This window comes from Triturus cristatus, chromosome 5_2 (assembly GCF_964204655.1).
Source record: "Triturus cristatus chromosome 5_2, aTriCri1.1, whole genome shotgun sequence".
NCBI lineage: Eukaryota > Metazoa > Chordata > Amphibia > Caudata > Salamandridae > Triturus > Triturus cristatus.
In genome coordinates this window covers 929,132,511-929,158,352 of record NC_140588.1, presented here as the reverse complement: position 1 = coordinate 929,158,352, position 25,842 = coordinate 929,132,511, and the positions used below count along the sequence as shown (strand labels likewise).

The window sequence follows — 25,842 nt, the reverse complement described above, 5'->3', positions numbered from 1 at the left end:
TTTGTAACGGCGTACTGAAAGACACTTTCTTTTTCTCAACAAATGAGCCAAGGACCTTAGTTTTTCTTGCCTTTCGAAGGATGGAAAAGCCTTGATGAGAGAAGTGTCCAAGATAGCCCCTAGGAACCGTGCTCTCTTGGACGGACAGAGAGACTACTTCTCCCTGTTGAGAGTCAGACCCAGATTGCTGAACAGAGTCGTACATGCCTCGACTGTCTCCTCCGCTGTCCGCCTGGACGGAGCCTTCAGCAAACAGTCATCCAGGTAGGGGAAGATTTGAAAGGAATATGCTACTTACCAGTATGCATCTGTTCTTGGCATGTAGAGCTGCAGATCTATACACTTTTGCATAGATCGCCATCTGGTGTTGGGCCCGGATGTTTGCAGTTTGTTTTTCTTCTTGGACAGTCTTTGGAAGTCACGAGTTCGGTGACTCCTCCTTCGGTCCGTACCGCGCATGGGCTTCGGCTCCATCCTCAGATTGTTTTTCGCCAGCAGGGAAAAGATGGAGCGTAGTGACAATAGTAAGAAACCCATGTGTGTTGTATCTAAATAAGATAGACTGGAACGGATACAGGTAGCCGGGTGGGCGTGTATAGATCTGCAGCTCTACATGCCAAGAACAGATGCATACTGGTAAGTAGCATATTCCGTTCGAGGCATATGAGCTGCAGATTATACACTTTTGCATAGATTATATAGCAGTACCCAGCCCTAGCGGCGACCACCGGTATCCGTTGCAGTGGTTTGAAATAGTGTCTTTAGTACAGCCTGGCCCACACTAGCTTGTTGTTTGGAGTGCACGTCTACACAGTAATGTTTTGTGAAGGTGTGCGGTGTTGACCATGTGGCTGCTTTGCAGATGTCATCTAAGGGTATGTTCCCTAGAAAAGCCATAGAAGCCCCTAACGTTCTTGTAGAGTGGGCTTTAGGTGGAACAGATAATGTTCTTTTTGCTTTGTGATAGCAAATTTGTAAGCACTTTACAATCCACCTAGCTATCCCTGATTTAGAGATGGGGTTGCCTTTATGCGGTGGAGAGAAGGAGAAACAACTGTTTAGTCTTTCTGAAAGGTTGCGTTCTTTGTATGTAGTACAGTAAAGCCCTTTTAACATCAAGTGTATGTAGAGCCCTTTCCGCAACAGATTGAGGTTGCGAGAAAAAAAACGGTAATTCTACCGATTGATTAAGATGGAAGGGGGAAATGACCTTAGGCAGAAATTTTGGATTTGTGCGAAGTATCACCTTGCTGTGATGTATCTGTAAAAAGGGTTCTTGTATAGTGAACGCTTGTATCTCACTAACCCTTCTAAAGGAAGTGATAGCTACGAGTGAGGAATTGTAGCTCACATTTATGCATTGGTTCGAAAGGCGGACCCATTAGCCTTGTAAGAACTACGTTTAGATTCCATACAGGGGAAGGTGGTGCCCTGGGTGGAATTACTCGTTTAAGGCCTTCCATAAAGGCTTTAATAGCAGGCACTCTGAACAGTGATAAATGCTGTCTGTTTTGTAGGTAAGCAGCAATTGCTGCTAGGTGTAGACGTATGGATGAATATGCCAGGTTACACCTTTGAAGATGGAGCAGATAGCATATGATGTGCTGTATGGATGCATCTAAAGGGTTGATTGTATTGTTATGGCAGTAAACAACAAATCTCTTCCACTTTACGGCATAGCATGCTCGAGTGGTAGGACGTCTGGCTTCCTTGATAATGTTCATGCAATCAGGGGGAAGATTAAGGTATCCAAATTCTAAGATTTCAGGAGCCAGATCGCAAGGTTGAGCTGAGCTGGGTCCGGGTGCCTGATTTCTCCATGGTTCTGGGTTAGGGGGCATGGGGACAGGTGCAGTTTTTGATGTGTAACACCGATAGCTGTAGTAGTGTGGTGTACCACGGCTGCCTGGCCCATGTCGGAGCTACCAGAATGAGTGAGGGAGTGCTGTTGTAGCTTCCTTACCACTAATGGAATCAGCGGGAGAGATGGAAAGGCGTATGCAAATTTGCCTGACCAGTTCATCCATATCGCATTGCCTTTGGACAATGGGTGTGGGTATCTGGCGGCGAAGCTTGGGCATTTTTTGTTTTCGTGGGTGGCGAAGAGGTCTATCTGAGGATGTCCCCACTTGTGGAAGAATGGGTGAAGAACTTGTGGATGCAGTTCCCATTCGTGCATTTGCTGCGTTTGTCTGCTGAGCAGATCTGCCATGGTGTTTTATATGCCTGGGACGTGTTGTGCCAGGAGAAAGATTTTTTGTGGAATTGCCCATCTCCATATGCTCTGTGCTAAGCGGGAGAGCTGGGGAGAGTGTGTCCCCCCCTGTTTTTGAATACAATACATTGCAGTCATATTGTCTGTGCGAATTAGGACTGCTTTGGCTGAAATTTGTTTCTGAAACGATTTCAGGGCTAGAAAGATCGCCAATAACTCCAGATGGTTGATGTGGAATTACCTCTGTTGTGGCGTCCATAGCCCTTGCACTGTGAGGTGTAATAGATGCGCTCCCCAGCCGGAGAGCGATGCTTCTGTCGTTAGAATCACCTGAGGAACCGGGTCCAGGAACGGTCACCCTTTGGAAAGGTTTGTGGTGTTCCACCACTGCAGAGATCGATGAGTGCGGCCGTCCACCAACACCAGATCCGTCAGCTGACCCTGGGCCTGGTTCCACTGGCGTGCCAAGCACTCTTGGAGTGGACGCTTGTGAAGTCTTGCATGAGGCACTATGAAAATGCAAGACGCCATCATCCCTATTAGTTTCATGAACACTCTTGCTGGTAGAGAGTGCTGAAGAAGGAACTTTTGGCGCAGGGCTAGCATGCTTGCGATCCTGGCTGAGTTGGGATAGGCTATAGCTTTTGAGGTGTCTATAGTGGCACCGAGGTATTGCTTTGTGTGAGACGGTATCAAGTGGGACTTTTGGCGATTCACCGTAAAGCCTAGCTGGTGGAGTAGTTGTATGGTAGTGTTTGTATTTTGTACACACTGGTGGTAGGACGCGGCCTTTATGAGCCAGTCGTCCAGGTAGGGGAAGACGTGAATGTTTCGTCTTCGGAGGTGTGCTGCCACTACTGCCAGGCATTTGGTAAACACCCGTGGTGCGGTTGTGACCCCGAAGGGGAGAACCTTGAACTGATAATGTTGGCCGTCTACCACAAATCGGAGGTTCTTTCTGTGAGCAGGGTGTATTGGGATATGAAAGTATGCGTCTTTCAGGTCCAGTGTAGTGAGAAAGTCGCCCTGACGGAGGAGTGGGAGAACTTGCTGAAGAGTTACCATATGAAAATGGTCTGAATGGATGTATGCATTTAGAGGCCGGAGGTCTAGAATGGGCCGTAGGGTCTCGTCTTTCTTCGGTATGAGAAAGTATAGAGAGTTGACCCCTAGATTTTGCTGATCGACGGGTACCTGCTCTATCGCGTGTTTTTGCAGGAGGGAGTGTACCTCTTGTTTCAGAAGTGTGGTATGTTCTTGTGACATCGCACGGTGTCTGGGTGGAATATTTGGGGGGGTAGAAGTTAGTTCAAGACAGTACCCTGACCGAATAATTTGGGTTACCCATTTGTCTGATGTTATGGCCTCCCAGGTTTGAAGGAAGTCTTGTAGTCTGCCCCCGACCGGAGTGGAATGGTCTGGGGGGTGCGGGGGAAAGTCATTGTGTGGGCGGTGTGGCATAACGGGCGGTGTTGGTTTTGCCCCTGCCTTTATTATTGTTTCCTCGATATCCACCTCTTTGGTAGCCCTTTGAGAAGGTATTTTGAGGAGGGGACTTGTAGGAAGTGGAGGCGCTATCGGAAGAGTAACCTCTGCCAGAGCCTCGAAAGGAGGAACGGCGAAAGGAACGTCTAGGGGTTTGTGATTGCAGGGCTCCCATAGACTTCGCCGTGTCTGTATCCTTCTTCATTTTTTCCAGGGCTTCGTCTACTTTTGGGCCAAGTAAGTGTTGTTGGTCAAAAGGGTGGTTTAAGATAGATGCTTGGACCTCTGGTTTAAAGCCTGAAATTCTGAGCCAGGCGTGACGGCGAAGCAGGACACTGGTGTTTATAGCCCTGGACGCCGTGTCTGCTGCGTCAAGTGCACATTTAATAGAGGTGTTGGTAATAATCTTTCCCTCTTGTATCAGCTCATGAGCTTTATTCTTATATTTCTCCGGGAGATGCTGCATGAGAGCCTCCAACTCATCATAGTGTGCTCTATCGTACCTTGCTACCAGCGCCTGCGTGTTGGCGATGCGCCACATATTGGCAGCCTGCGAGGCAGTGCGTTTGCCTGACGCATCTAAAAGCTTGGACTCCTTATCAGGTGGTGGAGCCTCACCAGATGACAGAGTTGGGGCGCTTCCTAGCTGTGGAAACCACTAGTGAGTCTAGGGGCGCAGGTCCTTTAATATAGACAGGATCGGTAGGGGCTGCCTTGTACTTTTTTCTATTCTGGGGTTCAAGACCCTAGCTCTAACGGGGTCTTTGAAAACCTCTGTGGCATGCTTGGTCACCCCTTTAAGCATGGGTAATATAGCGGTGGATTTATCTGCTATGTCAAATGTGTCAAGTAGGAAGTCTTCCTCAACTGGATCACTGTGTAATTCCACCCCATGGTAATGTGGCGCCCGTTGTAAGAGGTGGTGGAACCCCAGGGAGTCCTCTGGTGGAGATGGCCTGGATGGATAGAGATCATCCTGAGGCACATCTGGGATATCTGTATTGTGGTAATCCTCCCATGGGTCAGGTGTTCCCGGAGGAGTGGGGTCCTGCGGGGCATCTGTGGGGTCATAGAATGGATCTCCGTGGTCATCAGGGTCCGGAGGCGGTGTTTGGGACCGATGAGGCAAAGGTGGAGAAGGTGGGGGCGGAGATGGAGGGGGTGGAGGAGGGGGAGGGGGTGGAGGAGGGGGAGGAGGTGGAGGCGGAAGAGGAGGAGTTGGAGGCGGTGGGGAGGGTACTCTGAAGGGGGATGTGGCAGAGTCCTTCCGTTTTGGTGGTGGTGGAGGAGTTGGCTTGTCCAAAAGTCTTTTCTTGGAAGACAAAGTTAAATGTCCAGTCCTGGGATCCTTAGTTAAAGTCTTTTGAAGAGGATCCGGTGTGAAAAGCTCCCTCGGTGCCGATGTTTTCGGAACCGAAGGCTTCCTCGGTTTATCCGCGCCGTGCTTTATCGGGGTGTCCGATCTTTTGGTCGGCGCAGAGGCAGGCTTCGACACGGAAGCGTCGGTGCCGAGGGATTTGTGTTTGGTCGGCACCGAGAGGCCAGGTTTCGATACCGATGGCTTCGGAACGGAACTTGTTTTCTTTGGCGCCGAAGAATGTTTTTCGGCGCCGCTAGGAGGCTGGCTCGAGCCCGAGCCGCCAGGAGACTTGTGATGCTTTTTCACCGGGCCCGAAGGTGGGGTGATGGAAGCAGTATGCTTGGTTTTCCCTAGGCCCGGAGGCGAAGGGGTAACCGGAGTCTCTTTCGGTATGGGCATGGGAGGGGGAGGGGGTAGAGTACTCACGATCCTCTGCGCCGGTGTGATCTCCTCCACGTCGAAGTCGTCGGCCTCGGAAGCGCTGACGACATCTTCCTCCCGTTCTTTGTGCTGCTGTCCCGAAGCTCCGGTGTCTTCTCCGAAGATGTCAGGTGGAGCCGAGGTCGATGAGTGCGCCATGGTGCGTCGAGCTAGTCGATCCCCGAATAGTCTTTTTCGATCAAAAAGACTTGCAGGCGGGGCAGTCTCGGGCCTCGTGTTTGGGAGAGAGGCAGAGGTTGCACACCTGATGGAGGTCGGTGTGGGGAAATTTAGACCCACATTTTGGGCACTTCTTGAAAGGAGTCCTTTCCATCGGCCGAGACCGGAGTCGAAGTAGGCCCGAAGGCTGCTGCCTGGAATCGAGGAAGTGCCGAAGAGAGAGATGAAGAAGTCGATTCAGTCTAAAGAATCTCGATGGACGAGGATTTTTCGTCGAAGGTCGAACTGGATGGTTCGAAGCCGGAGCACGAAGTATTACATCCGAGCCCGATGGCGGAAAAAAACAATCTGAGGATGGAGCCGAAGCCCATGCGCAGTACGGACCGAAGGAGGAGTCACCGAACCCGTGACTTCCAAAGACTGTCCAAGAAGAAAAACAAACTGCAAACATCCGGGCCCAACACCAGATGGCGATCTATGCAAAAGTGTATAATCTGCAGCTCATATGCCTCGAACATGCTGTTTCCTGAGGAAAGCTGCCCCCGGTGCCAGCCCCTTGGTAAAGATCCTCGGGGCAGAGCGAAGTCCAAAGGGTAAAACTTTTAATTGGAAGTGGCTCTTAGGTACTGTGAATCGTAGAAACCACCTGTGGGCCGGACTTTCTTTGCGCCGCCTGGGATATTACCGAATCCGGCTTCGGTTGACCGATCAAGGAGGCTGGACTATCCTCAGGCACCTTGTACTTCTTCTCTAGGCGTGGCAAAACTGGAACAACAGTAGCCGGGTTCTTCATCGCCTTCAAACCCTCGTCCCACACATGGCCGACAATGGGAATGGAACAGACCACTTTCCTGTAGGGCTCCTTAAAATCATACAGGAAGCATTCCGTTTGAACTGAAGGCATAGGAAGCTGGAATCTACTGGAGGCTCTTTCCATCAGCTTGTAAAAAACCCCAATGTCTGCCGGGGGAGAATCCACTGGATCTGGAGTAGGTGAAGCAGGATCCGGGATCACATAATCCTCCAACTCAACACACTGGTTAGACCTGTTGCCATCATCCTGATCCTCGTCCGAGGAATCATCATGAACATCCGGGACTACTGGAGGTAAACCTGGGCTGGAGACCTGCGGCTGTGAAACCATCTGGGATGGTACACCCGGAGAAAACACTGCAGGAGCCGATGGTGTAGGCACAGTATGTACTGCAGAGAAAGTCGAAGATGGAGGAAGAGGAGGAGCTTGAGAGAACCTCTTCCTATATCCTGCAACATGCCCTGGAGATCTGCCAGGAGCGAAGAAGGGACCGCAACCATCTCCTGGCCTGCGCTGCTCTGACGACAATAGGATTGTTGGTATGAGTACCCAGGAGTGTAGTCGCCCTCCGAATCAGTGTCCTGACATTTGACCAACAATTGTGAGGGACTATGGGCATAGCCACAAGAATCCTGATAATCCCCGTCAGAGTCTTCTTTCTCGAGCAACAGCGCGGGAGGCAAGGAGGCAACCCTCCTTGGTGACGTCATATCAGGTGTTCTCTCAAAGGATATTGTAATCCTCTCCGTCGACAAAGTTGACGGTACCGTCGGTGATGGAGTTGAAAGAGAAACCATAGTCGACGAGGTCGTCGACGGAAGATACACTGTCGACGGTTGAATCGTCGATGAAGAGATGGGCGACGTCGACACTGCCGTCGAAACCGTCGACACTCCCGTCGACGCGGACGTCGATGTTTAAGTAGAAGGCACCGTCGACGAGCCCGTAGACGGTGCAACTTTCTTCACCTGAGATTTTGAAGTTTTCGTCGGAGTCTTCTGCGGCATCGTCGACGATCTGTAATCTTTTTCTGACTGCTCAGAAGATAGAGAAGAGGGCTTGTTAAAAGTCTTAGCAGACTCCACCACTGCTGCAGCTGCAGATGGTCCTTCCATCTCCTTTGCACTGTGGTGAGATTTACTCGGACCCCGGCTCTTAGACTCACGGGGGGTCTTTTTTGAGGCCTTAACAGGACGTTCAGAGGATGGTGAAGGGGAAGCCCTACCCCTTTTCACTGACCTGCGAGATTAGGTGCCAGATGATGAGTCCTCACTGTCACTTGGCAGAGTTCCCTTCCCTGACTTTACCTTCTGGAGCCAAGTGAGAAGGTGACCCTCACGATCCCGGAGGGTCTTCATAGAGAAGGTGCGGCAGATCTTGCAGTTCGCTGCCTTATGATCCGGGTACAGGCAATATATGCAGTCCTTATGCCGGTCCTCCACATACAGCCTCTTCTTGCCACAGGTGGAACAAGGCTTGAAAAGGGCTTTCTTCTCCTTGTCAGACATTTCTGAATGAAACACCAAACAATTCTGAAGAAAAATGTCAAAAAAAGCAGTCAGAGTTGAAGTGAGCAGAGCTCAAGGGAGACTCCCTAAGCACAACGTGCGGTAGAAATCTGAGGCTCTGAGGTTCTCTCAGGAGGGTTCTGTGGGGTGAGGCTAATCTGATTGGCTGCTGCTGTGTTTTGATCTCTTTTACAAAAAGGTAGATATGCTACAAAAGGGAATAAGGCCTATGCCTTTTTCTTTCTCTTTTTCACCTACTGCTATGTTATTTTGTGTACCGAGACTCCCATTCCGACGACAAGGAATGATACAAGCTATGGGAATCTATGAAAGTTCCAATACTGGAGTAAGTATTCAATCTCCGTTTGATAGCAGCCTTGGCGTGACAGATGAGGCAGTATTACAGACTTTTTCGTCTGACTGTGATCAATGACTGGCAATTTTGTGAGATGGGTAAACACGCGATTTCCATAGAACTGGACGCAATCAAAAACACAGGCACGTTTAACCTTCTATAAGGTGTTACAATCCTTGAATCGCTACCATCTCCCACTAAAGCAGTACCTGAAGCCTGGAGAGCTGCACGAAGACGGATCACAATGCATGATAATATTCACGGATGAAACAGCGCTATGGCATAACAAGTGGCAGCCGGAAGTAGTGACATAAGCAAGAATTGGATGCTGGGATCTAACTGGTACACGTAAGCTGAGGGACATCTGTGAAGCCATCCGTTTCAAGGCATTTGATACACTAGCATACAAATTTGGTCTTAACTTTACGCGTTTAAAACTATATGCACTTCCTGGATGCAACCCACTAGAAGCAGAGGGCACCACTGGGTCCCTTGGAAAGAGCGCATATTTAGCAAATGCTTGTGATTAATGCTCCTGACCTTCTAGCGCCACTTAGGTCTCAAAAAGAGGTGGGCCTCCTGGGGACTATGAATGGCTTGTTTTCAGAAATGGCACCCAGAGCTGGCCATCTCTGCACGCCTCAGGATGATAAATTTCAAGGTCCTCCATAGATGTTACTAAAAGCCAATACGCCTCCATAAACTAGGGCAGTTATTAAATGCACGTCTGAGATGTAAAGTAGGCACTTGTAACATCCTCCATGTAGTGTCAGACTGCCCTCACATTAAGAGATACTGGGTTAACACTGAAGCAACACTTCTCTGGACCATTTGGTCTTGGTCACACTTACATTGCAGAAAACGCTGCTTGGAATCACAGATGAGGGGGAGCACAGTCGACATAAATAGATGCTGATCAGATTAGGCTGTCTGAATTGAGACCATGACATTGGCAGTTATAGGTTGAGTAAGAATATGTCATCTTTCTCCGAGTAGTAGATGAGGTGGATAGATTAGCTCAATTAGTACAAGAACTGTATCTGAGGCTTCCAGGATAAACATAAGAAAACATGGGACCATGGCTTAGTTTCTAGGGATTAGGCTAATAGTGCACTAAGAGTGAACGAATTATGTGGCACTGGAGTGGGAGTGAGGGAGACACTGCAAGTGTTAATTATGCCTGAGATTATCTCCTGCACAAGTGTATTCAGCGGAATAGTTGCTATGTGACAAGGTTCATCGAAGACAACGCCATCCTCGGCCCTTCTCAATCCGGATTCCTCAGCAACCACAGCACCGAGACCGCCCTGCTCACCGCCACAGACAACATCTTCACCCCCCTCGAACAAGGCCACACCGCAGCCCTGATCCTACTCGACCTGTCAGCAGCTTTCGACACAGTCTCCCACCGCACACTCGCCTCCAGACAACACGATGCCGGCATACAAGGATACGCCCTCGGCTCGATCAGATTGTTCGTCAACGGCAGAAGCCAAAGGATCAGACGGCCTCCCTTCCTCTCCGAACCCACGGAAATCAACTGCAGAGTCCCACAGAGATCATCGCTCAGCCAAACCCTCTTCAACATCTACATGGACTCTGTCGCCGCCATCGTAAGACAGCACCGCCTCAGCATAGTATCCTACGCCGACGACACCCAGCTCATCCTCTTCCTCAACAAAGACCCCACCACCACCAGACTCAACTTGCAGGAAAGAATGCAAGAAGTTGCAGTCTGGATGAGCAACAGCTGCCTAAAGCTCAACTCAGTGAAGGCAGAAGTCCTCATCCTCGGAACCACCACATCGGCATGTAACACCTGGTGGCACACCGCCCTCGGCAGACCCCCGACCCCCACGGACCACACCAGAAACCTCGGCATCGTATTCGACTCCACCCTCTTCGTTAACAGACGGGTCAACGCCGTTGCCTCCAGCTGCTTCAACACCCTCCGCATCCACCATAAGACCTTCAAATGGATCCCCGCCGAGTCAGACAGTCACCCACGCACTCATTACTAGCAGGCTGGACTACGCTGGCATAAACAAGTCTCTACTCCACAAGCTCCTGACGATACAGAACACCGCCACCAGACTTGTCCTTGGCATCCCTCAACACGAGCACATCAGTCATCACCTACGTAAACTCCACTGGCTCTCCATGAAGAAGAGAGTCACTTTCAAGATACTCACCCATGCCTACAAATGCCTACACAACACCGGACCCCATTACCTCAACGACAGAATCACTCTCCACATACCCAAAAGAAACCTCAGATTCCCCAACCTCGTCCTCGCCAAAACCCTACGCATCAGTAGAGACAAAGCAGGGGGAAGATCCTTCTCCTACATCACAGTCAAGACCTGGAACGAGCTCCCAATCAACATCAGACGCGCTCCCTCCCTGAACACCTTCAGGAAGGCTCTCAAGACCTGGCTTTTCAGCTGTACGGAACTGCACCTCCTCCCCCACACCGCCTTGAGACCCTCACGGGTGAGTAGCACAATTCCCTGTTTGATTATGTGCAACACTGGTTATTTAGGTTTTATAACTTATTCCTTTCAATCTGAAAAGAAATAAAATGATGTTATTAATAAAAACAAAACACCCTTATTACTTGACAGAGCTTGTGTTTATAAATATATGAAAATCCCTAGAAATGTGTCCAATCAGCATTCACATGATTCCACTTGGTATTTGATTTATTAAAAATAGAGTATAGATGTAACTCCTTCAAGACTGCCTCTTTAAAAGAGTATTCTCTTCCTGTTTAGGTTGATTGTGAAAAATAGAAATTTGTGTGTGAGAATGTGTCACAGTATGCCCTTTTCAGGGTACTTTTATACTCTTCATTATCTCCCAACCATTCTTGTGGCATCATCTGATGTATCTGAGCCTCAGTTCCCCAAAAGAGATTTTGTTTTTCCAGACTCCAGCTTAAATCACTTTTGGTCTCCGAGCATAAAGTAAAAGTCTATCTTTATTTCAGTTCTGATCCTCATTTCAAGGTTGTTCTAGTTTTTGAGTATATATACATTTCTATACCTTTTCCAACCTTCCAGTAGTGTAGATTTCTAAATCAAAGTATTGTGGCAACTGCAAGAGGTTAGTCACCTTTTCGGCATCCACAGAATACTGCAATACAAAAATCAAATATTTAAGGTTAAAAAAAAATTCAATATTGAAAAAAATATGATGTTACGGAAGTACATAACACTATTGATTCATTTCACAGAAGCCAATTACTATTAAAGAACAACATTTGAAATCACATTTACTCTTATCGAACTCATTTCCCATCTTAGGAAGGCTAAACTTGTTTTCATGGCATAATTGCAAGCATTTTCAGAGTTCAAAGAAACATAAGTAGTCCGAAAAACAACCTTGCCACCAGAAGAACAAGTTATTTACCTTTGGTTAAGTTCTTTCTAATGGATACAGGAACTCCTGCAGATTACTTTTAAGAACTTAATCTCTAGGCACTAGAATGGATTTGGAAAAAATCTTCAGCAGTAGCATTAAAGATTGCTAGATAACGGTGTACACCATCATTTATAGGATCTGAGAAATCAGAAGTGATACTGGAGTGATATATGTAAAGCCACAGGAGCCTGTGTCAACAGTTCTACCTCAATTTTTCATTTCCCATTAGAAGCCAAGGGTAGAAAGGTCAGTCTCAAATCATTACGAGACAAACAACCCTTGATAAGGGAGGGTGAAATGTAATCTAACAGCTATCATATCCATCAGAAAGCTTGTTAAGAGAGGTAAGAAACATTTTATTAACCACTCCTCTATAAATTCAAGGGAAGGATTCAGGATACCTCTGAATCACACCAGAAAACATTAAAGCAGAGCTCTGCCCAATTGGGATTGTGCTCTGTCATCCTAAAATAAGCAATATTGCAGGTTAGAGAAGGCCAAAGAAGCTGCATGACAATTCAACTAAACTGTAAGTCCACAAAAGACTGCAAATGTAACAGCTCTCCCTCTGTGATGTGTAGAAAGCTGGCTTTGTATATACTATATCAAAGTGAGGTATAGTGTGCAGAGAGTCCAGTTGATCCCCAAAGGTAGGCAGAGGTAAAGTTACATAGCACCTCACTCCACCTGTGGTAGTGTGGTGGCACAGTAAGGCAGTATCAGAGGACAATGTTAAACATTTGTTGTACACACTCAGTCAGCAATTGAATTCACACACCCAAAGAATTCAACTTCAGACCAATTGTTTTTCTATAAAAATATTCTTTTAGGTATTTGATTTCCTAAAACCATGCAAGCCTGGCACAGGTAAGTGATAAGTACTTTGCAGTACATATACAGACTGTAACTTTTCAGATTGCAATTGTAATTGTACTTTCGCCACTGCCAAACTGTGGAACTCCCTCCCTCAGCAAAAAAAAGCCTGCCCAACGCTACCTGCCTTCAGGAAACTTATAAAAACTTGGCTTTTCAACCAATGAGCATCCTACCATACGACTACTCTTCAATTTGTAGCGCCGAGACACCCACGGGTATTTGCCGGCTCTACAAATCGCTTAAATAAATACAAATAAATGTATTTACAGTAGTGTTACTGATAATGCAATGCTTTTCAGAATACAGTACATATACTTTGAATGGGACTTTCAGTAAGATTACAGGTAAGGTACTTTTGGATTACTTTTCTTACACAGAGTAGTAAACCTGGATACTACTCTGGGACATTTCCTGTAAACAGGTAAGTAAAATCGTTTTTGTTAAACAGTACAAATTAAAAGAATTTCTTTAGGTTTTCAAACTCCACACACTAACACTTTTCACAGAAAAACAGTCAATGTTTCTATGGAGGAAAAAAGTGTTATCAGTTTTGAGGTAAGTATTTGGTAGTGGGATGTTGAGGTTCTGGGGGTAGACTCAGGGGTCGCCCAGGGTCAAGGACGCATTCTAGTTACCCCCTCAGCGGCACTAGGGTGGCCAGGTGCAGAGTGCGGAGGCCCAATGTTATCCAATGGGGGGCAGGGGGCCTCCGGTTGGTGGCAGCTGGAAAGCAGGCCACTTGGTTGTGGCAAATGGGGAAACAAAGTAGCACCAAAGGTGGACCCTCAGCGGCAGCAGGGCTGCAGGGTGCGGTTTCGACGTCAGGCGCCCAGTTTTCAATGGGGAACCTCCGGTTTGGAAAGGCACTGCATGCTTGGGGACAAAGGTCTTCTGGGTGAGACCACCACTTCGAGAGGTAAGTTGGGAAGTTAGGTTAAGCACCGTCGGTTTGGGCACACAAGGCCGTGGGGCGTCGGGTGCAGGGGTGCCTTTTGGGGTCGGATCTTATTACCAGCTCCTGGTCGTATTTGGGCTGCAGGCGTCGGCTGGAGGCTTGAGGCAGGTCAGGGGTTGCTGGATCTCGGGTCAGGATTGTCAGGGTGATCGCCTCGTGGTATTTGCGCACTTGAGCTCGGGCTATGGACTGCGGGTGCACAGAGGGGCGCATCCGTGGTGTCCGGCCAGATCCAGAGGTTGCAAATTAACAAATCCAGTGTTCACCGGAGACAAAGTCTTTGTTCTTGAGGGCAGGCAGGTCCTCTGCGGTTTTCAAGGTTGCTGGCTGCAGGACCCACCGGAATTTCGCAGGAGCAGGTTTGAGGGGGACACAGGCCGGTAGGGCTGGGACCAAGTCAGCGGGCGTCTTCCTCTTGTTAACTGCTGCACAGCTGTTCAGTCCTTGTTGTTTCTTCTAGTCTGCAGGAGCAACGTTCAGGGGTGCCCATAAATACTAGATTTAGGGGCGTACTGGTAGGTAAAAGGCAGGGACCAATGGGTCCCTTCTCTGGGGTGGGTACACCCCCTATTGTGTCACCTGTGAGAAGTTGGCCTGATATATGATGTCACTAATTCTAGTGTACACCTTGTATCAGTCCAAACAACCCTTATGGTGATTGGTTGTAAAGTCAACCTTATAGACCAGCTATCCTAGTGGTAGCATGGACAAGAGCAGTCTTAGGCTAAACTCTGTATGGCATGTGAAGCCAGCTGTTATACCATATGTAATCCCTTGAATACCAAATGAAAGGACACCACAACAGATATATATAAAAATAGAATGCATTTATTCTAGTAAAACCCTCAGCACTCTTTATGAGAATCGAGGTAAGTACAACACAGTCTTATTTAAGCATACATTAAGTCACACAGGTAAGTAATACAGTTAGGCCCTAGGGGCCACGCAAACCATATACTAAGTAAGTGGTATTACGAACACAGGATAGGCCTAGGGAATCGCTGGGGCTACACTATACTACCAAAGGTTAGGAAGTGGGAGGCCCACGGGATTCAGGTGCAGAGTGGAAACACTCACGCGTAATGCGTAAAAGTCGATAGAAATAGTAGTTATTAGAATTTAACAGTTTTAGGACACTTCTGGAATAGCTAGGAAGTCGAGACTTGGAAACTAGACCCTAGGATAGTCAATACCCTTGTGAGCACCGAAGTATCCAAGTTACCTAGCCCACGGGCTGCGGGTGCATAGGTGTGAACTTGCGCCGGGTTTCGTCGTTGACTCCTATGGATGCCTGAAGGAAAGTTGCTGACAGGCAGTCAGTGAAGAGTGTCCGGTGGATCCCAAGGATGGAATCAAGAAGGAAGGAACCTGCAAGCAGAAGGGACAGAGTCTAGGTCACCAGCCAGGAGCCGGGAAGGAACCAGGAAGGAACCAGGCGATGTTGTGCAGATGCAGGTGAAGAGGTGAAGCTTGTCGCAGCAGCCACGGGTACCAGGAGGCGTCGAGGACGACCAGGACCAGGAGGTGAGTTGTCCCTCGAAGGCTCTTGCTGTCGGCGGCGTCGAAGTCGAGTTAGGACCCAACAAGCCTTGGCAAGCGGAACCCACGCAGGATGGAGGACTTGCTTCTGGTGCAGACCAGGAAGGTCTGGGGTGCTTCTCTTTCACAGAGGAGCGGGTGCCAGTCTGAAGGAGCCGGACCAGCAAGATGAAAACAAAGGTTCGTCGTCGCAGAGGTCACTAGCCAACGGGCCAGCAACCAGACAACACGTCGAGCAACTCCGGTGCAGAAGGGACCCACACAGAACACGTGAAGTGTGGGGAGCTGATCTTCTTTGCAGATGGTGCTCGGGATGGGGGCTTCTCAATTCCCCAAGCACAGTCTCGAGGGAGCCTCGGAAGTCGCGCTAGTCAGGTACTAGCCACTTTTCCCAAGTCGCTGGTCCCACGTCCCTAGTCGCCTCCACGGGTCTCAGCTTCGCTGTAGATGTGGATCTGGGTCAGAGGTGTCTGGAAGTCTCGGCGCTGGCCGTCTCTGCAGTCGTCCCTCGTAGGATCAGTCGCAAAGCAAGCAGCGGTCGCTGGATGGTGCCTGGTTGCCCAGGGTGGTCACTCCTTGGCCACAAGGAAGATTTCTTCAGTCTTCTTCCTGAGGTCGAATGTCGAAGAACCAGAGTTTCTGTTCAAGTTGCAGATTCAGGTTAATCTAATTTAGCAGGGCTCAGCTACCTACTGATATACTGGGCTAGTGGGCTGGGCCACCGGCAAGGTCCCTCCTATGGGTGGGACCAGGAAGGGGAGTGGCTACACCCCCTTTCCTTTGTCCAGTTTCGCACCAGAGCTGGGGCTGGAGTGCCCGGGCACCAGTTTGAACTGGACTAAGCATGGAGCACCTAGTGTGCCCCAGGCATGTCACATTCCTTTCAGCCCTCCCTGCCCCAATACACTAAAGTCTGTCTGGGGAGGTGCTAGCACCTCCCCAAGCAGGAAACCTATTGTCCAGGCCTCCCAGCTGCAGGAGGTCAGACTCGTGTCTGTGGCAGCAGCATCCATTTTGTGATGCTGAGGCTTTGGTCAGAGTTAAACAGCAAAGTAGGATTTTAACATGTCTCTCCCTCTAGAAGGGAGGAATAATATCCTCCTTGCCAGAAATGGTATGGGGGTATTATTCCAAAGTGTTAAGACACCTTACACGACATGTTTTGATAAAGCCAAACCATAGTTACCATAACCGTTTAAGATTATAAGGCACTTTAAGAGTATATGGTAGGCGATAACATATAACAGCTATAAGGACATGGTTCCGAAAGCTGCAGACAGGCTCAGCTCATGCTAGAGCACCATCTCACATGTTACCAAGCACTCTGCCTCCAGGATTGTTAAGGCCTGCCATAGGAGTGGCTCACAGGTACACGTGTCTATTTTAAGGGTAGATATAGGTATACTATATCTAAGCAAGGGGTGTTTACACGACCTTGCCCCAGCTGAGTGATCAGCCAGTTGTGTCTGATTGTAAGGCCAGGCCAGGGGTGGCATAATACATGCTGCAGCCCCTGGGAGGCCTAGGGTACACCTATGCCCTGGGTACCTAGGGTACACTGTACAGGGTCCAATAAGGTGATCCTTACCAATTGGGTATGTACCTAGGGTACATACAGTCCATTTTAAAGAGAGCCGACAGCCGGAGACCCTGAATGGCAGGATCTCAGGCCAACTAAGTCGAAAAACCAGCTAGACACTAGGCAAAAAGTTGGGGGTAACCATAGTCAGATATCCACCTTCCTACACCACCCTCCAGTGGGAGGGGGGCATGAGCCTGTCCCTTGTTGGCTGAGTGCCCCCATCTGCAAGATGGCGGAGACAGAGTTGAGCTTCACCTCGCCTCCCTTACCTGAGGGGTGGAGTTGGCAGAGGTGTACACACCTCGCTTCCTCAATTGTTTTTTCCGCAGGTTCTCCCGCCCAAGGTGGGGGTGAGAACCAGTGGGAACCAGTTGCTGAAAGCAGCAAGTGGCCTGGGGAAGCTCACAAAGGCATCAAGCCTCTGAAGCTTCCCCTTCGTGAACAATGCCCATCCTGGTGGAGGAGGCTTGGTACCTCCTCCCAGGATGTGCATTGTTTCAGGTTCCAGAGAGTAACAGCCTCTCGACCCAGGGGTCCTTAAACATGTCTGGTGGTGGCAGCTGAAATCAGCCACTCACCCGGGACACTAGTGGGAGGTTAGTTTTCAGGGGGCATCTCTAACAGGCCCTCCGTGTGCATTTTTTAATAAATCTCACACTTGCATCAGTGTGGGTTTAATGTGCTGAGAAGTTTGATTCCAAACTTCTCAGTATGGTGCTGTGGAGTTCGTGATGACAAGCTCCCAGCACCATATACTCTTAATGGCAGCACTTAACTTACAATGTCTAAAAATTGACTTAGACATTGTAGGGGTACAGGGCTCTATTTATTTATTTATTGAGTTTTATATATCGCTGGCTAGACCCAGAGGTATCGGAGCACTTTACATGAAGAACCACAAAGTTACAAAATTACATCACTTAACAGGTTACATAAGTTACTAGTAAAACATTTAAAGAGCATAGGAGATGAGATAAATGGAGCGTAGAAGGGTAGGAGGGAGAAACGACGGCGAGACGAAAGGAACTCTGCCCCAAGTCCGGCTGGGTAGATGACAGCCTAGAGGGAAGTCCACGGCCCATCTCCTCTTTAGCTATCAGGTAGCTCCACCGGGCCAAGGCCAAATAGCAAGGTATCGGTTAAAATGTCAAACATTTTAAAGAGCATAGGAAGACGAGAAAAGTGGAGCGTAGAAGGGTAGGGGGAAGGGAAAAAGGGTAGGGGAAGAAAACGTGAGAGACGAAGGAAAGTCTGCCAAAGGTCCGGCTGGGTAGGTGATGGTCGAGGGGGAAATCCACAACCCAACTCCTCTTTAACTAACAGGTAGCTCCATCGGGCATCGGACAGCTAGATGGGTCTCAAGGGTCAGAGGAAGATCCCAAAGTTAATGTCATGGTGGGTTAGCCAGGGGGGAGGGTGGTGGGGGAGCACCCCTAGCCTTGCTAGAGTAAGCTCGAAGTGCAAGTCCAGGGAGTCCGGTGTGGGTGGAGGGGTTTCAAGGGTGAGGAATAGGAGAATAGAAGGTAGGAGCCTAGGTGTTTAGTCCATTTGAGTGGAGGCCATGACTAGGTCGGGCACCCAGGTAGTTTGAGATCCCTTAATCGCTGCATCCTGAAGATGGTGGCTCCCACGGCCGCCATGTTGGAGTCAGGCATCCCCTTCCACAAATGGATTCTTCTATGCTTGCTGCCCCGGAGGGGAGGCTCGTGAAAGACAGATTACTTGTAGAGTGGCCCAGGCTGTCGGGGTTCGTGCCGTGTATGGGAGGTACTAGATGTTGAGTTTAGTTGAGGGGGTGAGGAGAGCATGGCCAGTGTGTGCTTGGGTGATGTTGCAGGCCGTAAGTGCCTGTCACAAGTCTGAGGTGTTCATCGGGTGACAATCAGAGCTTTTGCCACCCATCCAGAGTTCGGGAGTCGTTTCTGCTCAGAGCCGATTCAACCGGCCACCATTTGGTCCTGGCTGTGCAGCAGCATAATGATCAGTACTGTCTGAAATAATCATGAGCTGAGCGCCGTGCAAGAATTCCGCCCCACATCTCTGGCGACAGTTCGAGTGTCCCGAAAAAAAGGGGGGGGGGGGGGAGATCCGGGTTTCCCTATGCCAGCACCGTAGGGGGGTGGGGGAGGATCACCAACCAACTCCTCGAGGAAGCTACCCCCAGGGGATCAGCCGACAGGACTGCACTACTGTGGGGTGAGGGGGACTACCACTGGGAGTTCAAGTATAAAGTAAGCGGCGTCACAGTACCTAGCTCCCCTCCTCCCATGTAGATCTCCAGGCGCCATCTTAGCTAGCTCCCGTACGGGGACTCCGCAAGACATTTCGCGGATGATCAGGATTGCAGAAAGGCGGTTTCAAGCTCATTGAGGCTCATGCACCTGTACCCTGGCCACTGGCATAGGGCACCCAGCTAGAGGGGTGACTGATATATGCCAGGGCAGTGGGTTGTAGGCATGGCACACAGGGATGTGTGCCATGTCGACTCTTCACTTTGTTCTGCACCAAAACACGCAGCCTGCAAAGGCAGTGTGAGTGTGCAAAGGTACAGGGCCTCTATGGGTGGCCCAATAAGTGCTGCAGCCCTTAGAGGTCTACCCTGGTCACAGTGCCCTGTGGTACCATTTACCATGGGCTTACCTGTGGCCAGAGATGCCAATTGGGTACGTTTTTGGGAAAGAACACAGGCCCTGGGAACGTGATTGGCAGGGACCAGAGCACATCAAGTGAAAGTGCAACAGTATTCTGGCAAAAAGTGTGTGGGGGGGGGGGGTACTGCAACAGAAACCCAATTTCCTACATGATGACATTCCTCTTTGTAATCCTGAGGAGCCGGGAAGTAAGCTAGCATTGCCTATGATGTTTTTTACTCTCAAACGGCTTTAAGCAAGGTTTCAGTCAAATGGTAAAACATAGAAAGCTGTGAACACTGGGGAAGAATAAAATGGTTTAGCTACCCCACTGTCTACCTAATTAAAGTAACAGTAATCAGAAAAACTGTCTTCTATTCGAATAACTGTAAAATACAGAATTTCAGGGTCTCAAGTGAAGGGCCATAATAAAAAGTCACAAAACTAATCAGGTCTAACTGAGAAACCACAAAAGGGATTGGAGTGTACTTGTTTTACAACACTTTCTGAAAGTGAACTGGAAGTCTGAACTGGAAGTCTTTTGGTGCCGAAGAGGTCTTCGGTGCCGACAGTGAATCGGCAGGCACTTGCTTGATGTTAGGTTTCGGTGCCGAAGATGTGGGTTCGGCACCCGAATGAGGCCGGCTCGATCCAGAGCCGGAAGACTCATCCTTATGTTTCATAGCTGGGCCCGAGGGCGGGCATCTGAAACGTTTTCAAGGTGTCGACCTGGGCCAGAGGGGGAAGGCGATACAGGAGTCCTTGTTGTTTTGCTGGACACTTGGGGCTCATTACTCATTGAGCCGGAGTGACGTTGAAGTCGTCTTCCATGTCGGAGTCGTCGGCTTCTGACACGGAGATTATTTGTTCTTCCTTGGCGCCTGGCTGTTGGGATTCAGACTCTTCTCCGAAGATGTCTGGCACCGGGCTAGTGCTGCATCGCATCTCATAACGTCGAGCCCGACGGTCAGGAATTGTTTTCTTCGATCGGAATGATCGACAGGCCTTGCAGTTGATTTCTTCAATGCTGCAGGCATTGGCTGAGGTTACAGACCTCGTGCAGGTCCGTGTGTGGGAACTTATCACCACACCTGGGGCAATTTTTAAATGGAGTCCGTTCCATGGACTGTGGGTATGGTCGGTGCGGGTAGGCTTCACAGCCCGCATCGAAGTTCCCGATCGAAGTAGTTGGAATTTATGATGCGCGTCGAAAAGGAAAACAATACAGTCAAGTGGTAAGGATTGCGTGTCTAAAGGGTTCAAAGACTATAACAAACCGGAGCGCAGTAATACATATCCAGGCCCGATGGTGGAAAAAAAACAATCTGGGGATGGAGTCGATGCCCATGCACACTATCACCGTAAGGAGCCACCTACCTCGTCACTACAAACACTTCTTCAAAGAAAAACAAAGTGCAAACATCCGAGCCCAACACCAGATGGTGATCTATGCTAACACATATGATCTACAGCTCATATGCCTCGAACATAGGTTTTCCCTCTTGTACTAGGTCTTGCCCACTTTTCTTTTGTTCTTCTGAGAGGTATTGGAGTAACTCCTCCATTTCGTCCCGGTGGGCCCTGTCATACCTAGCCAAAAGACCTTGAGTATTGGCTGTACCCCAGTGGTTGGCTGATTGTGCAGCTACTCTTTTGCCTGATGCATCTATTAATATGGACTCTTTGTCAGGAGGTGGTGCATCTCCTGTGGTTGGGGAGATAGCTCTTTTAAGAGCATTGGACATGACTAATGAATCCAAGGGAAGCTGGCCCTTAATAAAATGTGGGTCAGATGGTGGGGGTTTATATTTTTTCCACCCTAAGGTTTATAATGCGTGCCATAACTGGATCCTTATTGTCAATCAGCATGCCTCATCATACCTTTTAACATAGGCAATGATTGTGTTGTCCAATGTGTGGGTCCTAATGTTTCAAATAAGAAATCTTATTCCAAAGATTCCTTACGTACAGCAACTGAAGGATATGTTGCTGCTCTAGAAATTAACTCCTGATATGAAGTGCTGTCATCAGGAGTAAAAGGTTTAGCAGGATATAGATCCAGGTCTGTGCCTGTAGGAGGATCAAACCAACACAAAAATAGGCATGATGTCCTCAAAAACTGGCTGTCGCACAAGTTACTACTTTTCTAACAATAGATCAGTAAGATACATTAGTTAGTGATAGATTCCTTACCTTAGAATAATCCCCAGGTGTCAGACTGGATCCGGAAAGTTTTGCTAGCAGTACCCCTGCGCGTCAGTAGGTGGCGTCCTGCGGCTCTGCGTCCGTCAGTGGTGTCGTACGCGCCGGAATGACGTCACAGAGACTACTTAGGCGCCACCCATGCGCCGACGTCATTTCTGTACACGACTTTCCGTGCCCAAACGCAGAGCCATGCAAGACACTGACCATAGGTGCATAAAACTAGGGCCCTAAACGAATGACCTGAACCCTAGTAATCCGTTCACAGAACGGGGAGGATGGGTGGGGCGGTAAGGAATCCATCACTAACTAATGTCTTACAGATATATTGTTACACAAGTAGTAACTTGTGCATCTGAAAGAGACATGTTAGTGATAGATTCCTTACATTAGAATAGGTACCCAAGCAATACCAACCCCGGTGATGGGTCTGTGAACAAATTACACCAGAAAGTCACGGGGAACAGAACGGCCAAAGAAACCGTCACTCCGGACTGGACTGTCAAGGCAGTAATGCTTGGTAAACGTGTGCAGAGATGCCCACGAAGCTGCCTGACAAATGTCCTGCAAGGGAACGCCGTGTCCCAAGGCAGTAGTGGCTGCAGTTGCCCTGGTAGAATGGGCACGCAGCCCCACAGGAGGCTCCTTCTTAGCCAAGGAGTAACATGCTTTGATGCACAGAACGACTCACCGCGAGATGGTCAGTTTGTGCACAGCCCGACCTTTTTTGGAACCCACATTGCCAACAAAGAGCTGGTCATCCACCCGGAACTACTGTGTACGCTTCAGATAGAACGCAAGCGCACATTTTGGGTCCAAACGGTGGAGCATCTCCTCCAACCTTAAAGGATGCGGAGGCAGAAAGAAGGTGGGCAAAGTGATGGTCTGCCCGATGTGGAAGGGCGTGACAACCTTTGGTAAAACACAGAAGGACGGGTCCTTCAAACCACCTTGTCCGGATGAACAGAAAGGAAAGGAGGTTTGGAAGAAAGAGCCTGGAGCTCACGCACTCTTCTGGCCTAGGTGATAGCTACCAGGAAGGCCGTCTTGAGAGTGAGAAGACGCAAAGGCAAGGTATGAAGGGGCTCGAAGGGATGCACATCAGATATGTCAAGACAAGGTTCAAGTCCGATTAAGGCATTATGAACGGCACGGGAGGAAACATGTGCGTAATGCCTTTTAGGAAACGGTTAACAACCGGAGACTTAAAAAGAGAAGGCTGATCTGGAAGCCGTAAAAAGGCGGAGATGGACGAAAGATAACCTTTGATAGTGCCCAGAGCAGGGCCCTGCTGGGCCAAAGAAAGAAGGAACAGAAGGACTTCAGAAAGAGGGGCAGAGAGGGGATCCACAGCCGTAGCTATGCACCATGCCACAAACCTGTTCCACCTGCAGGTGTATACCGTTTTAGTGGAGGGACGCCTGGCTGCCAGAATGATATCACAGAATTCGGGAGGACGATCGAAAGCTGTCAACTGTCGCCGCTCAATCTCCCCACAGGGAGGTGGAGGCTGTACAGGTTCAGGTGGAGAACTGTCCCCTGCAGAGCCTCCTGACATAGGGTCCACGACCCCACCCCGCCCTGTTTGTTGCAATACCACATGGCGGTGGGAATGCCTTCAGTGCAAGTTGGATCGCCCGCAGCTCCAAAAGGTTGATATGGAGCCGGGACGCCAACGGAGACCAGAGTCCTCTGATCTCCCTCCCCATCCCAGGAGGGACGCATCAGTCACCAATGTGTGCTCCGGTTGGGGAAGGGAGAGGGATCTGCCATTGACCCAATCGTGATTCGTGAGCCACCACTACAATTGTCGTGCAGTGCCCTCCGAGATCTGGACATGATCGGACAGGTTGCCCTGATGCTGTGCCCACTGGAACTTCAGGTCCCACTGCAAAGCCCGCATATGCCATCTGGCACGTTGCACGAGCAGGAGGCCATCAGGCCCAGGAGCCGGAGAGTCATCCTGACAAACCTGGGACAGAGGCAGAAAGATCGGAATCATAGCCTGAATATCCCGGACTCGCTGCTTGGGAGGATAAACTCGAAACCGGGTCGAATCCAGAACCGCTTAGATGAAAGGGAGCTTCTGAGAGGGACTTAGGTGCGACTTCGGCACGTTGATGGAGAACTCCAGCAAATGCAGGAAGTCGGCCGTAGTCTGAAGGTGGGAGACAACTGCCGGAGGCGAGCCCAACTTCAACAACCAGTCGTCAAGGTAGGGGAAGACTGACACCGCTGACCTGCGCAGATGAGCTACGACCACCGCCATCACTTTCGTGAACACCCGAGGGGAACTGGTAAGGCCGAAGGGGAGCACGGCAAACTGAAAATGCTCCTGGTCTACCATGAATCGCAGGTAACGCCGGTGGGCCGGCAGGACGGGGATGTGAAAATATGCGTCCTGCAAGTCCAACGCTACCATCCAGTCTCCAGGGTCGAGGGCAGCCAAGACCTGAGCCAGAGTCAGCATTTTGAACTTCTGCTTCCGGAGGAAGCGATTGACGTTCCGGAGGTCCAAGATGGGGCGTAGGCCCCCTATGTCCTTCTTGGGGACCAGAAAGTAGTGGGAACAACCACTCCCTACTTCCAGGCCAGGAACGCACTCGATGGCCCCCTTGGCCAAGAGGGCCGTGACTTCCTGCTGGAGAAGTACCAAGTGATGCCCCGACATGCGGTGGCACCAAGGTGGCATGGCTGGAGGGGAGGGCTGAAAGGGAAGGGAGTAACCCTTGCTGATGATCTGCAACACCCACTTGTCCGATGTGATATCGTGCCAGTGGGGGAGTTGCTGGCGGATCCTGCCACCCACCGGTGTGGGGTGCTCCACAAAGCTCAGATTAGGAAGGACTGGAGGTAGAAACAGCAGGGACGGAGGTGAACTGACCCCCACGCTGCTTCCCAGACCCGCCCCTGCGTAAGCTGCGGCTGGTTCTGCACAGGCTTGCTGAAGGAACGTGCCTGGGCGCCCCTGCCGTGGCCACGAAAGGAACGAAAACCAGGAGTGGACGGGCTCTTTGCAGAAAGACCCAAGGACTTGGCCGTGGCTCACGAGTCCTTAAAACGCTCCAGTGCACTGTCGGCCTTATCGCGAAACAGGCGAGTGCCATCAAAGGGCATGTCCATGAGCGAGCTCTGGACATCGGGCGAGAACCCGGTAGATTGCAACCAGGCATGGTGACGCAGCGCCACCGTCGTAGAAATCGCCCTACCCAGTGAGTCTGCGGTGTCCAAACCACACCGAATGGCGAACTTAGCCGCATCCTTACCCTCAGCAACAGCTTGGGACAGTACAGCATGAATCTCCTCAGGACACTGAGGCAACACCTGCGCAACGGTTTCCCACACCGCGTGGGAATAGCGGACTAACAAGCAGGCGGTGTTTACTGACCGCAGCCCTAAGCTGGCCGTAGAGAACAACAGCTTACCGAACTGCTCCAGCTTCTTGGAGTCCTTATCCGGCGGGGCCGTGGGAAAGGCACTCTGACTTCGAGGCTTGGATGACCAGGCTCTCAGGCATAGGATGAGTCGTCAGAAACGAGGGGTCACCAGGCGCCGGGCGATGACGCCTGGCGACATTCTTATCTACAGGAGCTCCTGTGGCTGGGCGCAACCAAGTACCCAACAAGACGTCAGTGAGGGCATCATTAAAGGGAGGCAGGGGCTCCGACGAAGTGGACGCCGTCTGGAGCACCTCAGTGAGGAGATTAGTTTTGAGGGCCATCGTAGGAAGATCGAACCTCAGCTGCCCGACGGAGCACCATCGTGTAGGAGGCGCCCTCCTCCATGGTAGGCGGGTGAGAGGAAAACCCCAGGTCAGAAGAGACGTCGAGGTCGCCGGCGTCCTCCAAGTCGTCCAGCCAGTCCTGCTCAGTCACACTGAAGAGCAAGAGGGTCCAAGGATCCCTCACACTCATCCTCCACCTCTGTCGCATGGGAAACAGACAGCGGCGGCAGAGCTGGAGCCGGAAAAGGAACATACGGCGTCGGAAATGGCACCGGGAACAGCGCCAGCTGTGGCCGAGCCGGTGCCGTCCCAATGCGGATCCCAGGTAGGAGCAAACGGCACCCACTGCGGCGCCGGAGGGGAAGCCAAGGGTGGCGCCGGAGCCGGCAGCGCTGAACCTTTTGGCGCTGGGGCCGGAGCAAACGGCGCAGGATCCTGTGGCGCTGAAGCTGGATCCGCCGGCTGCCCCACAGGATCCGGACAAGGGACCGCGGGGCCTGAAGGTGCACCGGCGGGAGCCCGAGGCCTAAAAAAGGCAGTCCAAGGTAGCAAGATATTCTTGCACTTGTTCGGG

The 25,842-nt window shown here is 50.2% G+C and overlaps 1 protein-coding gene across 2 annotated transcripts in view; it reads right to left on the bottom strand.

Annotated features, from left to right (window-relative positions):
* The window catches only part of STAG2 (STAG2 cohesin complex component), a 1,427,207-nt gene that overhangs the window by 678,566 nt on the left and 722,799 nt on the right, over positions 1 to 25,842 (bottom strand). For both annotated transcript variants that reach the window (XM_085608133.1, XM_085608134.1), the window contains exon 20: positions 11,383 to 11,472. In XM_085608133.1, coding sequence (XP_085464259.1) covers positions 11,383 to 11,472 — 90 coding nt within the window. The remainder of the gene's footprint in view (positions 1 to 11,382; positions 11,473 to 25,842) is intronic.